The sequence below is a fragment of the Gigantopelta aegis genome, chromosome 4, assembly GCF_016097555.1.
Source record: "Gigantopelta aegis isolate Gae_Host chromosome 4, Gae_host_genome, whole genome shotgun sequence".
Classification (NCBI taxonomy): domain Eukaryota; kingdom Metazoa; phylum Mollusca; class Gastropoda; order Neomphalida; family Peltospiridae; genus Gigantopelta; species Gigantopelta aegis.
Window position 1 is genome coordinate 24,477,322 of NC_054702.1, and position 17,816 is coordinate 24,495,137.

A 17,816-nucleotide genomic window follows, 5' to 3' on the forward strand; every position below is an offset into this window, starting at 1 on the left:
TTATTGGATATTACCTTTGCAGTTCTAGACATTGCACTAATGCACAACAATTGGCTAAAGATGCTGAAGCAAAAACATTATTCAGAATATACAGGCACTTAATGAAAGCATAGTTAACTATTGTGCTAAGTCAGCAAAGATTCTCACATTCTGAACATGTTTTAACCATCTGTAGAATTTTTATTTTTTTTAAATTGTACAAAGATATTGCTCTCCCCTCCCACCCACCCACTCCTAAACAGCATATGGTTTGTATGCTTGTAAAAATGTTGATAACTGTAAATTTATGTTCCGATAAATGTCTTTTACATTTTTAATTTATTAAAAAAACAATTTTTTTAAATGATGTGTTGAGAAGGAATTCTAAATACAAATGAAATATAGCTGGCAGCATTCATTATTTTAAAACAAGATCCCAAGGATTTATCCAGGCGTTCTGTGGTACCGAAGATTGGCCTCATCCCAAAAGCAAGTGGCACCTAAGCTTCCCAAATTGAAGTGCAAATATTTGTGTAATTATGTCTGTTGTAATAAATTCATTTAACAATGGAGCATTGCATCAATCAATGACCTTGAGACTCAATCCCAATTACAATTAATTTGCACAAATTTTCTCAATCCCATCAGACAATGCACCCCAGCGAAAAATCCTGGATAAATCCCTGGAAACCTATAAATCTCCATCTCCATCATTATTATACTCTAGTTCACTTATGTTAAATTTCAGGAAAGATTTTAATAAATTTCAATTCAGATGTAGGCCTACCCTGTTGTTTACAGCAATATATAGTGCTAAATGCCTTCACAGACATCGACAAATCACAGGAAATGTGCGATTAGATTATCTCTGTTACCAGATATCATCAATGGATTACCCATCCCACTGTTACTTTACTAGGTGGTAAAAAGGGAGAATTAGATAATATTTTAAACCAGCCTTGGCCATGTAGTGATTTGGCCATTGGACTTAAAGCTGGTACGTACTGGGTTCGTATTGTGGTACTGGCTCCCACCAACATTTCTCTCATTAAACACTAACCATTAACCCACTGTTCTGGATAGATGTCCCAGGCAGTTGATATGTGCCCAGGACAGTGTGCTTGAATCTTAAGTGGGTATAAACAAGAAAATAAAGTTAAAATTAATAAATTATTCTAAAGGTGAGTGAACGTAACTCAATAAATATGTAGTAGAAATGTTTTTTTTTAAATGTTTTTCCAGAATATTTGTTATCTAGCTGTCCTTTGTTAAAAACAAATTCTACAATCATTTAAAAAAAAAATCTTTTAATAAGTGCTGTTGATGAATAAATTATTAAGATGTCCGATAAGGGAGATAATCCAATGACAAATTACGTAAATGATTTAGTCTGTTAGGGTATTTAGCACCATATAGACAACAGTAAGTTTTTACCTCCTATTTTAAAACATACATGTACAAATATACATGCATATACAGCAGGACTTTTTACTTCTCCAATAATACATGAAATTGTAGCACATAAAAAAAAGAAAGCTTTAAATATCACAAGACAAAAAATATTAAATAGCACATTTCCCTGATCCAATGGTAAGCAGCCTTCTTCATCATCAGGCCCAAATCAAATAATGCCATTCTACACACTGTACATTAGTGAAGCACAAATTCAGTATTGTTTCTTTCGAGCCTCATGCAGCCTTCACTGTTGTGAGGGGGGGGGGGGGGGGGGGGGGGGGTCCCCCATCCAACCCCAGCAGATGTTTTTCTGTCCTGAGTAAGCTAGTGACGTTAATTGTATAGTTGCCAAACTGTTCAAAATATATATACATATATATCTTCTTCCTCTAATGTTTTGTTTTTATTTTCCACCAAGGCGGTGTGGAGCACCGTGGATTTGTTTTTTTCATCTGCTTTACAAGAAAAATGTCCGTTTTGGTGAGGAAAGCTGCAACTGTGAAGCTATCGGTCAAGGCTGCCATTTTGACAGTGGACCAGGTGTGGTGTACGCGTATGAATACATTCAGACACTAGGTCCACTTGCATTGTCATACAATATACAATATAGTGCATGTCCGCTGGTTTCAGCGATGTTCACCAGGTGTCAGTACGCACATGATGGTTCTTCGACGGGCGTGAGGGCGCTGTAACCGCGGTTGATTGACCGGAACGAGAATATGGCTGGATCAAAGAGACATTTGGGAACTCGGCTGGCACCATTCATTGTCTGAAAAGAAAAAGACGAAAAAGATGTAACATTTGATACAGTTTGTCACATCATGTGTTCTAGTGTTTTGTTCTGGAGTATTTTCATGCATGGATCAAACATTTGACAGCACCAACAGCGAACTGAAAACAAAACCCACACATGACTCCAAACAAAACAAAGATCCAGGGCCCATGTGGGTTTACGATGTAAAAATGACATACCAGAAGAATTTGGATCTTGAAAAGCATGGAATAATACTGTGAGCTTTTCATCATAGAAAAAGTTAAACATTTGTTTTGTTTAATGACACCACTAGAGCACATTGATTTATTAATCATCAGCTGTTGAGTGTCAAACATTTGGTAAGTTTTACATGTAGCCTTCAGAGGAAACCTGTTATATTTTTCCATTAGCAGCTATAGAGATCCTTTATATGCACTTTTCAAATGAAAGGACAGCACATACCACAATGTTTTATATACCAATCATGGGACACTAGATAAACATAAGGGCAGGAACAACTAGTTTTTAGGTGGTGCTATAAATCTAGAATTCCAGAAACAATGGAATGTTTTGCCAAAATCTACAACTGACCAAATTTGAAGACAAATCAGTCATTAAATTATATACTGATAGAAAGAAATAAAGGATCTCACAGACAGCAACAAGAAATAATGACTGAATCAAAAATCAAATGATATTGTCAGACATTGACTGGGAACATATAGGCAGCACATTCAACACTACAGACATTCAATCCCACATTACAACTTGGTATGAAATACAGACATTACTACGCTAGTAGTGAATTCAATTTGGTCTACAATTTGATGTGTTCCCTTATTTCTTTCCATCAGTATAAAAGACAAGTTGTAAATTTATTAAAGCTATATCACACACACACACACACACACACACACACACACACACACACACACACACACACACACACACACACACACACACACACAGATATATATATATATATATGACCCATTAACTTCATTAACAAGACATTTTTAAACACACATTTTAAACTTGATCAATTCTACAGAGATGGCAAAATAGAGCAACCAAAAAAAAATATTTTAAGAATGCATTCAACAGAACCGCAATATTCTCTCCAAAGAACTGAAGGAACTTGATGGCAAAAAATAAAAAAGTGCAACAGGATTCAAAAAGACGCTGTTTAGGCTTTTTTTCTGCAATAAATCTTTCCAACCTGTTATTAAATGACATTTCACAACCATCAAATTACCTCAGAGGAAAACACGGTGGCAGAGCAATATAAATGCTGGCAACAGCTGGAATGATGCCAAACAAACTTTCCTCAAGATGATGTACAGACGCCAAACAAAGATGAGTGAAAACATGCATGTATTTATCTCTTTTTTTATGTGCCAGAAAAAAATGCCGAAAAAAAGAAGAAAGAAGCTACTACTGCAAGATGTATTTTAGCTGCCAAGCTAAAGTTAGTAACATTTCATTCTATAGCCGTGAGAATGAAGATGCGAAGATCAGCGTCTGGGATTGTAGCAACTCCGAGATCACCCTGTGCAGACACCTGCCACACGAGAGGTAAACTTCCAAGATGAAATGTTTAAATGCCTCCAGCAGAAAAGGCAGAAAAAACTAAACAAAACAATAAAAGATGGAAGCCGGTTTCGTTTTGGTTTAATTTTTTTTTTTTTTTTTATGCCATTCTGGTTTAGATTTTTTTTTTTTATGCCATTCAAGTGAAACAAATTTAACAGCATATCATAAAAAGGATTCTAAACAACAAAAAACAAACCCATTCAATTATATTGTAGCCAAGAAATGCTTATCCCATGGCAAAGTATAGCATACAGGTACCACCCATTAGTAAAGGGAAAAAACTTAATTTTTTGACACCACTACAGCATTGATTAATTAATCGTCAATGTCAAGCACTAACCCAGCCTTCAGAGGATACCCGATACATTATTCCATTTGCAGCAAGGATCTTTTATACGCAGCTTCCCTTCCCGATGGAATCATTCCAGTGTATTAATTAATATACAGTGAAACCTCTCAAAACCAGACCCTCTATAAACCAGAATTCCCTCAAAACCAGACACTCTATAAACCAGAATTCCCTCAAAACCAGACCCTCTATAAACCAGAATTCCCTGAAAACCAGACACTGTAAACCAGAATTCCATCAAAACCAGACCCTGTAAACCAGAATTCCATCAAAACCAGACCCTCTATAAACCAGACACTGTAAACCAGAATTCCATCAAAACCAGACACTGTAAACCAGAATTCCATCAAAACCAGACATTTTTCACAGCTAGTCCCTTTTTAAATATCAGTACAGAATGTAACCTCTTTAAACTGGATACCCCTTAAAACCAGATGTTTTACTTACCCATGTGGGGGTCCAGTTTGGTGGGGTTCCACTGTAAAACTGAATTTAAATATAATCTTCTTCTTCAGCGTTAGATTGGTTGTATTATATCCTTTTCCCCCGTGACAGTCGCAAAAAGGGCTGTCAGGCATAGATCTTTTGCAAAGCCCCACAGCTTGGCAATATAATGATTAGTATGTATGTCATAATTGAAATCATATTTTTAATTTGTTTAATTTATAGGATATATTCAGTTAATATATAGATACATGGTGTAAAAATACAAACTTAAAAGTAAGTAGGGTGCTCTAAACAAAATGGAGAATTAATACTAACAGAATGGATCAAAAGAAGATTTATAGCAGGCAATTAATATATGTCAGAGAGAACAAATAAGTCAAGGTCTTTTTCGGTTGATGAAAAGGCACTGTACTTGTAGTTCCAAAATATCACATAGGTTTCATATTACAATGAAAAAAAAATCATCATTCATGTTCGTTAGTTCTGAAAATGTCATGAAAAAACCTGCAACAGCTAACATACATCAGCTATCAGAAAACCATCATACTACTTGAAATACTGTCGAGTCAACTTGACTGAACCGAGCTTTAAACGCTTGTCAAAATTTGTCAAAATTGAATCTTCACACATCAAAGTCAAAGTTGGGAGAAGATATACTTATCAATCCTGCCAATTCCTTTATAATTATATTACCGTGAAAATACCAAGTCAACGATATGAGTCACATGAGAAAATGAGTTAACTGCATGCATACGCGGTGCAAATATATTAATATTCATCATTTTTTGGGATCCTCAATGCCAGCAGGTGCATGCATGCACATACGTACGTCTGGCGCTGGTAGAAAACGCTGCAAGTGCTGCCAATTGTGAAGCTATGTAATTATCACAGCGTTGTTGTATCGCCTCGTCACACGGACAATATCTTCCCTATCTCTGGCACGTTACTCTGGCTTCTCTTCCAAATGTCCATCAATTATGCCAGAGGTATTCAATGGGAATGCTCCCAAGTCAATCGCTCATGCTCACGCTCATGTGCAGGCAGTCGTAGTCGTAGTCGTGTGTGTGTGTGTGTGTGTGTGTGTGTGTGTGTGTGTGTGTGTGTGTGTGTGTGTGTGTGTGTGTGTGTGTGTGTGTGCGTGTGCGTGAGAGAGAGAGAGAGAGAGAGAGAGAGAGAGAGAGAGAGAGAGAGAGAGAGAGAGAGAGAGAGAGTGTGTGTGTTGGTCTGTGTGTGTGTATGTACGTATGTACAGGGTTTGAGATCATTTTGTAAAACTTACAATTGTACAATACAAACCTCTATATAGATGAATCATATCCTCATGCCTTTTGAATTTTCATAACAAGACATTATTTCTTAGTTCCTTCCACCCACTCAAACACCCATCCAATACCCCTAACCACCCACCCACTATTCAACCATTCATCCATTCATCCATCCAACCACCCACCTACTATCCATCCATCCAACAACTATTCATCCATTCATCAATCCATCCATCCATCGCTTCATCATACACCTAACCCAATCTTTAAAATGTCTTTGGCTTCTGATTTATTCTACTTACAATCTACAACAGGAATGTATTGTGCCTCCCTCAATTTCCTCTACCCCATCCCCCTTTGCAAGCTCAGCTGACCCAATGCATCTTGGTCAATCAGTCGATGAAGATAAGAGAACAACTGGCCACATCAGAAAAATTTAAAACTGAATACTTACACATCAACATGCACACAAAAGAAGAACCATGGGGTAGCTAGCTTGTTTGTACAATGTCAAGTGACAGGAACCAAAGCAACATAAATATACTGAACAAAAAAGAAAAGAAAACTGAATATTTTGTTATAAATATTTTTTGTGATGAAATTCAGTAGACGGTCAAAATGGGTCTAAAATACTCACACTTGACATTGATAATTTTCACAGATACATAAACTAATGGGATTTAAAATGAATAATTTTAAATAAATTAAAAAAACAATAAAAATTAATATTCGTGTTTCTTTTGTTGTTAAGTGTATTTTGGAGAGAACTTGGTTAGTTTCACCTGCTATTGGTCATTACCCAGATATAAATACAGAGACATTACTAGTATGTAACATACCAGAGGACAACCAAGGATTTGTTTTTGGAGAGGATGCATCTTAAGAAAGGGTGCCTACAGTATATTAAGTACAATAACAAGTTGTGCAATTTTATAAAATATTTCCTCTTTTTTCTTGGTCATTCTTATTTCTGTCTCTGCTCCCTCCCTCCCCCTCTCCCTCTCTCTCTCTATCTTTCTCTCTCTCTCTCTCTCCAACTCTCTCTGTCTGTCTGTCTCTCTCTGCAGATACTCATAATATAAAAGGTAAATTGCAGTATTTGTCTAAAAATGCATTTCTTTTTGTTTTCGGTAAATTTGCCTGCAAGTTAGCAAAAAATGACTACTGGCAGAATGTAAATCTACACCAGGTGTTAACGTCTCAAAGAAAATAGCAAACGATTGACCGTGCACCGCCTGGTGATGCACCTCATGCAGTTTCTACAGGGAACCCTATCTTCAAAGCTGTCCCGCACCAAATCTCGGCTTGTCCCGTACCAAATCTCCACCTGTGATATGATAACAACACTTACAAACCTGTTGTATCAAACCACTAAGTACAATTTTTTATTTTTTATTATTTTATTTTTTTTAAACTGCGATCACTCAAAACTGCATTTTAAATTTCTGATTACCATTCTTGTGATTTTTTCTTGTGATTGTTTTTTTTATTTGGTTTAACTCGCCATGAACATTCATATACATTGAGATAAGATATTCTTAACAACCGACAAACACAGCACCTGTCACCATGAGTTGGAACCCCAGTGGTAGGATACCAAAGGGGCTTGCATAGAGTCGGTAACTGACCACGTGTTCCGATAATATAGATATCTGCTTTGCAAATATACAAGGCGAAACTAAGCTCATCAAATCTGATTTAACATGAAGATCTCCAGGAAAGCAGGTTGTTTTTTCTGACTCCAGATTGTATAAACACATCAAAAAAATAATTTTCTTGGAAGCCTGCCCAGAGGTAGAGCGTGGGAATCGAGAGATAGAAGTATGCGTGTAGGTAACGTTACATATATTACATACGACTGCAGCCGGAAAAGAAAAGAAGAGTTCTCAGATTATTTTTGCCTGTACCAGAGAACTGCAAAGAATCCGTAACTGTTTTTGTTCTGCTTCGAATACAGCAGCAATCAACAGTTCTTTTACCGTAGCCGCTCTGTTAGATGAACATGTACTGTGATGGCCAGCTGACACGTGGAATGATTGATGAAATTTAGTTTGTAATAACAGTCAAAGTAACTGATAACAAAACACCAAAGGCAAAACATACAACTAAAGAGCCAAAATAACTGTGAAGAGAAAAAAAGTAAAATAAAACATTTTCAACAATATTATTTTGTTGTGTTTTAATTATGTAAATGTACAGCATATATATGTAAATTAGTTCAACAAAAACGTAAAGTTTGCTTTGTTTAACAACACCACTAGAGCACATTGATTTATTAATCATCAGCTACTGGATGTGAAACATTTGGTAATTTTGACATAGTCTTAGCGAGCAAACCTGCTACATTTTTCCATTAGTAACAAGGGATCTTTTATATGCACCATCCCACAGACAGGATAGCACATACCACGACCTTTGATATATCAGTCGTGGTGCACTGGCTAGAACAAGAAATAGCCCAATGGGTCCACCGACAGGGATGGATCTCAAACTGACCGCGCATCGAGCGAACGTTTTACCACTGGGCTACGTTCCACCCCTCTGGACCATGTTCACCACATTTTATTTACGGTTATATGGCATCAGATATATGGTTAAGGACCAAACAGATATTGAGAGAGGAAACCCTCTGTCGCCACTTCATGGGCTATATTTGATTAACAACAATGGATCTTTTATATGCACCATCCCACAGACAGGATAGCACATACCACAGCCTTTGATATACCAGTCATGGTGCACTGGCTGGAACTAGAAATAGCCTAATTGGCCCATCGATGGTGATCGATCTCAAACTGACCGCGCACCGAGCGAACGCTATACCACTGGGCTACATCTTGTGCCTCTGGGCCATGTTCTACTCCCACCTACCTATATAGTGGATAGAATACACTGTCAAACAGTCAAATAGCATTCACACTCTTGAGCAACAATAACTGGCAACATCTGAAGGGAACCATCCATCAGTGTGGATGGAATACAGGTATAACTAACAGTGATGCAGGCTATTAACTTCACAGCAAACCTAAACTGCTGCTGTCGGGAATGTAAGAAGAATTTTCAGACGAGAGAGCAAACTCATCTACTTACAGACACATTCTGGTCGGTGATGAATATGCATGAATGTAGGCATTGTTGAAATAATTTAAAGACCTGTAAATTGTCTGTATGTGGAAAATATTTAAATCTATAGACATTATAATACTAAACAACTTGTAGTAGTACATCAATTTACAATTAAAATATTTCTTCACTGGTCAGTGTGTATAAGATTATATGTATGTACAAAGATACTCTAGATTAGTATGCATGAATATGGGCATTGTTAAAATAATTTAAATGTTTGGAAAATATTTAAATCCACAGACATGATTATACTAAACTTGTACATCAATTAAAGTCGTAAGTTAATGACACCACTAGAGCACATTGATTAATTAATCATCAGCTATTGGTGAAGTGTGTAACGACACCACTAGAGCACATTGATTAATTAATCATTGGCTACTGTATGTCAAACATTTGGTAATTGTGACACACAGTCATCAGAAGAAACCCGTAACATTTTTCCTAATGCAGCAAGGGATCTTTTATATGCACTTTCCCATAGACAATAAAGCACATGCCATGTCCTTTGACCAGTTGTGGTGCATTGGTTGGAACGAGAAAAATCCTAATCAGTTGACAATTTAAGTGTAAACACCTGTCTTTATTGGTCAGTGTATACAACAATATATTCATAAAGAAAGATACTCTATAAATATGTAATAGATGTAACATTCCTTTTCATGTCTTTGTAGGTAGTACTAAACCAAATAATTTCCAACTGGGTCAAAGTTCAAGGTGCACCGAACTTTTGATAGAGAAGTTAACACCACAAGTCCTGTGATTGGTGATAAATATGAGTGTGCTGGTTATAAAAAAATTTTAGTTTCATCTGGGCAAAAAATGTATGCAATTTTATTTCATCTAGTACCACTGTGTCAAGTAGTCATGTGCTTGAAACATGTATGAGTACCTGTAAAAAAAAAAAAAAAAAAAAAGTACTCAAATTTTGTGTGGAACTAGGGTAGTCGGAGACTTTATCTGTTATCTCTGAAATGAGCAGCTTGACCCCCATTTTTGTGTGATTCATTTTAAGGGTGAGGGGCAGTAGCATTTATATCCGTGGTGTTTATGTCGATTGATATACTGCAGGTAGGAATTTTAGCCACATATTGTCGTTTATGGGATTTGATTTGGTAGTATACACCCTGTAAATCTGCAATAAAAATCAAGAGAAACCTGCAATTTTTCAATGTCAGTACAAGGTGGTCAAATTTTCAATACCTGTCACTCACAACAAAAAAGAAAAAGAAAAAAAGAAAAAAGAAAAAAAAAATCCTACCTGCAAACCCCATATTGATTGCTCTGTTTTCAAAAAATTTATCAGCAAATAAATAAAAAAATTCTTGTGAACTCTGACGAGGACAAAACAAATGTTGTTGGATTTCCCTCAAACCAAAAATTGATTGTGATGTGGAAATTGTGAACTGCAACCACAGATGTCTAAAATGTTTACCATCAACACAGATCTGTTAAGTCAGCTCTCTTTAAAGACGTATTGTCTGCTACAGTATCATCAAGATGGACCGGTGTCTATGGGTCTTGGCTGTTGTATTATTGTTTAGTGTTTAGTTTAATTGCTGACAAGGTGTTTCAGATTATTAAAAAATACCTCATGATGTTTCAATTAAACACAGGTACTTCTACAAACCATTTAAATAAAAAAAAAAACAAAGCCCACAAAATCCTTTTTAATCATTTGCACATTATTTTGTTGTAAAACATCATGTCTGAAATTACAACAAAATTTGGAATAACTGGAACTATATGAGAATGAATAGATAAATGTGTGGAATGAAAACTTAAAAAGTTGCAATCAATTAATCAATCAATTTTTTAAAATAAATAAATACTGGTACAAAATACATGCATATGATATTACAGGATATACAAATTACAGACATGTAACATTTATTATATAACATTTAGTGAAATATCTTAAAATATCAGTGACAATAACACTATTTCACTCTAAAATGTGTTATTGTCACTGTAGAAAGTGTTATCTTCACTGTAAGAAAGCCGTTACTATTTTGTTGCTGACATTTTAAAAATAAAGGTACATGTAAATTGCCAACAGTTATATAATAGAAAATTTCATGTTTTTTGTTGAATATGATTTATATCTCATCTCGTTAAATTTGCAATCTTATCTCACGAGTCACACTTGCAAAACTCATGAGACATGAATGCAAACTTCACTTGATGAGATATACATGTATATCATAAACGACGAAAAAACATGAAATATCTTCCATATATTAAGCAACTAAACAGAATACACATTAACATGAAAAATAAGGTAATATTCAAGAGTTACAACAATAAAAGCAGGGACATGTGTCTTAAAGGATTGATGGGATTTTCCAGGTATTCTCATGGTTCTGTGACTTGACAAACCCCAAAACCCGGAATATCTCTGGCTATACAAATGACTGCCACAAGTATTCGCTTCTCCGATTACACAATTAGATAAGGATTTTTTTTTTTTTTGTTCTTTACTTAAAAACACATAGAAGAATTTCTTTGAAGACGAGAATGCAGAAAAAAAACTTGCAGCATACCTCCAGGTTACATTTTAAAAAAGAAAAAAAGAAAAGAAAAAAGAAGATTCATAACTTCAGCTAGCCGATATAAAATAAGATTTGTTATTTTTTTTAGTGCATGTAAATGTTGCTGCAAGGAACACGTGAGCATCTGATTAATTGGGTATATGCACACAGGTGTTTTAATATCCGTCGTCTTGTTAAGCTTAAAAGCTTGTGGGCGACGCATAAATACTTTTAAACTGGTTCAAGGTATACTGAAAAATGTTATTGGTTTTCATACAAAGGTTGTGAGATTTCCTGTGGCTACAGGCTTATACCTTCAATTGTTGCTGTGATAATGGTTATAAAACATTTATTTAATATGGCCAAAGAAATCATGGATTAAAAAATATTAGCTTTAACCCAGAATTGGTGGCTATTATATGTTAAATGTGTGTTAATAGGAACATATGGCCTAGCTAAAAGTCATGTATGAGGGAAGGAAGGACAATGGTTTATTTAACAACGCACTGAACACATTTTATTTAAGGTTATATGACGTCGAACACAGATATTGAGGGAGGAAACCCGCTGTCAACACTTCATGGGCTACTCTTTTCAATTAGCAGCAAGGGGTCTTGCACTATCCCATAGACAGGATAACACATACCATGGCCTTTGATGTACCAGTCATGGTGCACTGGCTGGAGCGATAGCCCAATGGGCCCACTGATGGGGATCGATCCCAAACCGACCGCACATCAAGTGAGCGCTTTACCACTGGGTTATGTCACGCCCCTCATGTGTGAGGGAGAAAACATGCTGCTGTCACATACATATAGGTTGTTGAAACTTTGTTTTGTTTAACAACACCACTAGAGCACACTGATTTTATTAATCATCGGCTATTGGATATCAAACATTTGGTAATTTGAGACATAATAGTCTGGAAACCTACTACATTAGTAGCAAGGGATCTTTTATATGCACCATACCACAGACAGGATAACACATACCACAGCCTTTGATATATTAGTCATGGTGCACTGGCTGGAATGAGAAATAGCCCAATAAAACCACTGACCATGTATGTCGTCCCATAGACCGGACAGTACATACCATGACCTTTATGGAGAGAGAAAAATAACGAGTCTGTGATAGGTATGTTGATCACTTAAATCCCACTGCATTCCTAGCTGAACAGCATTTATAACAGCAAGTGTTTGGGAGAAATACAAAGTGCAACAAAATGCACATGCAACTGCTCCAATTTAGACATACATTTTTAAAAAACCCACACATTTGAAACCTAAGCACATTACATATTCCTGTTCGACATGTAGTAATTAACTGTGGCACATGGTCTGGAATATTGGTGCTGAGTTGCTTGCTGTTACTTTAGACTTTATTTCAATAATTTATTATCTGTATATCTATAGCAATTTAAAGTCTTGTTTTGTTGAGAGTGAGAGAGAGAGAGAGAGAGAGAGAGAGAGAGAGAGAGAGAGAGAGAGAGAGAGAGAGAGAGAGAGAGAGAGAGAGAGAGAGAGAGAGAGAGAGAGAGAGAGAGAGAGAGTGAGAGAGAGGTGGCAGGGAAAGAAAGAGATAGAGTGAGAGATAGATACAGAGGAGAGAGAGAGACAGAGAAAAGAGAAGGAAAGAGAGAGAGAGAGAGATACAGACAGAAGAGAGAGAGAGAGACGGAGAGAGAGAGAGAGAGAGAGAGAGAGAGAGAGAGAGAGAGAGAGAGAGAGAGAGAGAGAGAGAGAGAGACACACACACACACACACACAATAATAAAGACCTACATCAGAGTTGTCTAACTGAGTCACTTGGTTCAGGAGAAAACCGTAAATGTTATTAATCATTAAGACCAACATGAGTTCATCTGGTTTTACGATGACAGGCTTAGTCCCTTCTCAAACGGCAGACGCAATGAAATGAAGTATGGGCTTAACGTATGTACCCGGTGCTTGGTGATTATGTTGTGCTCGGGGAACATAATCACGTGTAAACACTTAAAGACGTTTTTACCTACCAACAGTTTCGCACACTGAAGAGTCCACTTTAAATACCTCGCTACTTTAAACCGGTCTATAATGAAAAACAGCAATGGAAATATATGTTAATCAATTGAACGTGTCCAGATACAAGATGGATGATGTGTGAGCTGGCCTATAACTATTAATACGAGTCAAGTCAAGTGCAACAATCTGCTGCTGCTAAGGAATTCAAGGTCTTTTATTTTATTTTCTAAAAATAGTAGATAGTGTACCACTGCATATACAGGACAGGCAGTGTAAAGGTGGGAAGACAAAGAAGATGGGGGAGGAACATGAAGTTATTACCATATTTAACATTTCAACGACCGATTGCTCACAAACTGCATGGTATATCAAAGACCATGGTATGTACTGTCATGTCTGTGAGAAAGCATATACATGTATAAAAAGATTCCTTACTGATTTTTAAGAGCAGCTTATGTATCATCGACTACTGGATGTCAAACATATGGTCATTTTGACACAGTCATTGAGGAAACCCGCTACATTTTTTCATTAGTAGCAAAGTATCTTTTATATGTACCATCCCACAGACAGAATAGCACATACCACAACCATTGATATACCAGTCGTGGTGCACTGGCCGGAAGGAAAAATAGCCCAATGGGGATAGATCCTAGACCGAAAATGCATCAGGCATGCACTTTACCACTAGGAAGGAAGAAAGGAGATTTTTATTTAACAACGCACTCATCACATGGTTATATGGCATCAGACCCATGGTTACGGTCCACACAGTTATTGATGAGAGGAAGCCCGCTGTCGCTACTTCATGGGCTACTCTTTTTGATTAGCAGCAAGGGATCTTTTATATGCACCATCCCACAGACAGGTTAGTACATACCACAGCCTTTGATATACCAGTCGTGGTGCACTGGCTGGAATGAGAAATAGCCCAATGGGCCCACCAACAGGGATAGATCCCAGACCGACTGTGCATCGAGCGAGCACTTTACCACTGGGTTACATCCCGCCCCATAAATAATTAAATAACTAAACACATTTACTCACAGGCAAGACAGTACATGTGGCACTGGTGAAAAAATTAAGTCCATCAACAGCAATTGAACCTATAACCCATTGCACTTCAGGTGTGCAGTCTACCACTGAGCTACATCATGGCCCCCATAGCCAAGAGTAATAATTTCTAAAATACCAAAACATTTTTTATTTGTTTTAAACTGCCACAAAACACACAAAAATGTGGATAAGACTGAATAACGAGCAGTGATAAAACAAATAATTAAATGCACGGCTGAGTGAAAAATAACTAGGTAGCTGATAGCACGCTTTGTTACACATCTCGTAAAGATAACAAAGGAATGCCGGAAGTGGACAGTGCCAATCTCATTGATGTGTGTAATGGTCGCAGAGCACACTTAATGGGTGAAAAGTGTTAATTATTTGACAAATGGCCAGGTCTATTGACCACGATGCTGGCCGGCCGTTGTTTCCCTCACACACCGCTGCGTCCGAGAGTGACCTAAACCAACATTTGTTCTCTCGTTTGTCAATATCCTATTGTTATGGCTTGACCACAACTGTGCCAAGTGGTTTCCTTCGTAGCACCTCCATTGAACAACAGGCCATGTTGCTACAGTGCGGCACTTGTCCCTTATGTATAATTAATTTACATCTTCAGTGTGTGATAATGTTACAATATTTTAAAGGCGACTGGTCGTGTGCATAATTATGTCATATACAATGTCTGGAGAACATGAAGAGATCATTCACAATGGTATACAATACAAAACAAATGGTTAGAACTGCCATCGACATAATGACATGATTTAAATACCGTACATTTTTATGACAAAATTAAACTACCATTCACAAAATGACATAATTTAGATACATTTTTACAACAAAATGACAATTTATATACATTTTGAAGACAAAATGACGTAATTTAGTTCCCTTTTTACAACAAAATGACATAATTTAAGATACATTTTTATGACAAAACAACATAATTTAGATACATTTTGACGACAAAATGACAATTTAAGATACATTTTTATGACAAAATGACATAATTTAGATATATTTTGACAACAAAATTATATATTTCTAGGAGTTTCATAAATATAACAATATACTGTGGTAATTAAGCCAACATATTGTAAAAATTAACCTCAATCTTAACCCTAAATTACTTTGATATGTCGATGGCAGTATATGCCACCATAGTTATCTATATATTAACTGTAAAGTAATTTTTATCAACTTTTGACCATGAAATTTTTTTGGTTTTGGGCAATTCCGGTTTACAGATGGTCTGGTTTATGGGCAATTCCGGTTTACTGATGGTCTGGTTTATGGGCAATTCCTGTTTACAGATGGTCTGGTTTATGGGCAATTCCTGTTTACAGATGGTCTGGTTTATGGGCAATTCCTGTTTACAGATGGTCTGGTTTATGGGTAATTCCGGTTTACAGATGGTCTGGTTTATGGGTAATTCCGGTTTACAGATGGTCTGGTTTATGGGTAATTCCGGTTTACAGATGGTCTGGTTTATGGGTAATTCCGGTTTACAGATGGTCTGGTTATGGGGTAATTCCTGTTTACAGATGGTCTGGTTTAGGGGTAATTTCAGTTTACAAATGGTCTGGTTTTGAGGGGTTTTGCTGTATTATAGCTAATGTATCCATGAACAAATGAGAGGCAGGACGTAGCCCAGTGGTAAAGCGCTCGCTTGATGTGTGTTCAGTCTAGGATCGATACCCATCGGTGGGTTCATTGGGTTATTTTTCGTTCCAGCCAGTGCACCACAACTTGTATATCAAAGGCCATGGTATGTGCTATCCTGTCTGTGGGATGGTGCACAGACCTGTCAACCTTTAGACAAGAGAAAGCAGGAGGTGTGTGTTGAAAAAGCAGGAGATTTTGTCAAAAAGCAGGAGATTTTTAAATTCACACAATTTAACCCAAAATCGCAAGATTTAAAAAAAAACATTATTACAATAAGTTATATGAATACTTTATAATGTCATATATACTTCTTAACCTTAGATCTTGGCATTAAAAAAAAAAAAAATTATTAATTTTTTTTTTTTTTTTTTTTTTTTTTTAAAGTTTAAATATTATGATTTAATACATATTTAAAAAAAAAAAAAATATTATCCAAAAATGTTAAGAACATGAACACAGAAATAAAAAAATTTAATTAGTACATTTACGGTATTACACTTACAGCCTTACAGGTTGCGTTACATTATCATTTGTGGTTAGTGTACCTAAGTACCAAAGACAAATTTATATAAATCTTATAAATTAATATTCAGTTTTTACTATAATGAGGAACGGTGGCGTGGTACTTATTTAAAATCATTATAATGATGCAATAAACATTGTATTTTCATTAATCATAAGTAAAACCTCATTACGGACATCGTGTGAAATATACCGGAATTATACCCATTTCCGTGAGTAAACTTTATGTCAATGTCAAAACACAACATTTTTTTAATTGTACAAAAATAATTTCTTGAAGTGTACCCTTATAACCAACATTTTACTGCACAAACATACAAAATTAACTGACACAAGTATGTTTATACAGTTAATTGGTCTTTTCGTTGTCTTGCTGTGACATGTGATTTTTAACATGCATCGTGTGTATCGCTGTCAACTCGGAGTCTGGCAGTTCAGATTCGTCATAGTTGCATTATGTAATCCAGTGGGAAGACATTTTACAATTCAGAGGTGTTATTAGAACTAAATTGGATAGTTTTTTTTTTTTATATGGCAACACTGAATGTCAATACACAGCCTGTTGAATTAGCGGCAACACGCTTTGTAGCCATTACGATGACAACAAACATTATAATTACATGTCATTTTATAAACTCCATGTGCTTTTTTAACAATATAAATAGGCTATCCCACAATTTTCACTTCGGCAAAGGTTAAACAGTCGGGACAATTCGGCCTGTTACATTCTCAGAAGCCGAAAGTAGTCGACATTTGCCGAATGAGAAAAAAAGGCAGAGTTACTTCCCTTCTGTTATTTTGACAAAAGAGGATCGATTTTTTTTTATACTTACAAAAATGTCATTTAAAAGGAGAAACTGTCTCCCGCACAGGGGAAAGGAGATTTGATCAAATACCGGGAGACTCCCGCGGAATCCGGGAGGGTTGACAGGTCTGATGGTGCATATAAAAGATCCCTTGTTACTAATAAACAAAAATGTAACAGGTTTCTTCTCTATGACACTGTCAAAATGACCATATGTTTGACATAATAATTAATAAATCAGTGTGCTCTAGTGGTGTCAT

General features: G+C 36.2%; 1 protein-coding gene across 1 annotated transcript in view; it reads right to left on the minus strand.

Annotated features, from left to right (window-relative positions):
- Positions 1 to 240: 240 nt before the first annotated feature.
- LOC121370253 overlaps positions 241 to 17,816 on the minus strand; it is a 139,013-nt gene continuing 121,437 nt past the window's right edge. Inside the window, exon 5 of the mRNA XM_041495378.1 lies at positions 241 to 2,203. Coding sequence (XP_041351312.1) covers positions 2,081 to 2,203 — 123 coding nt within the window. The 3' untranslated portion in view covers positions 241 to 2,080. The remainder of the gene's footprint in view (positions 2,204 to 17,816) is intronic.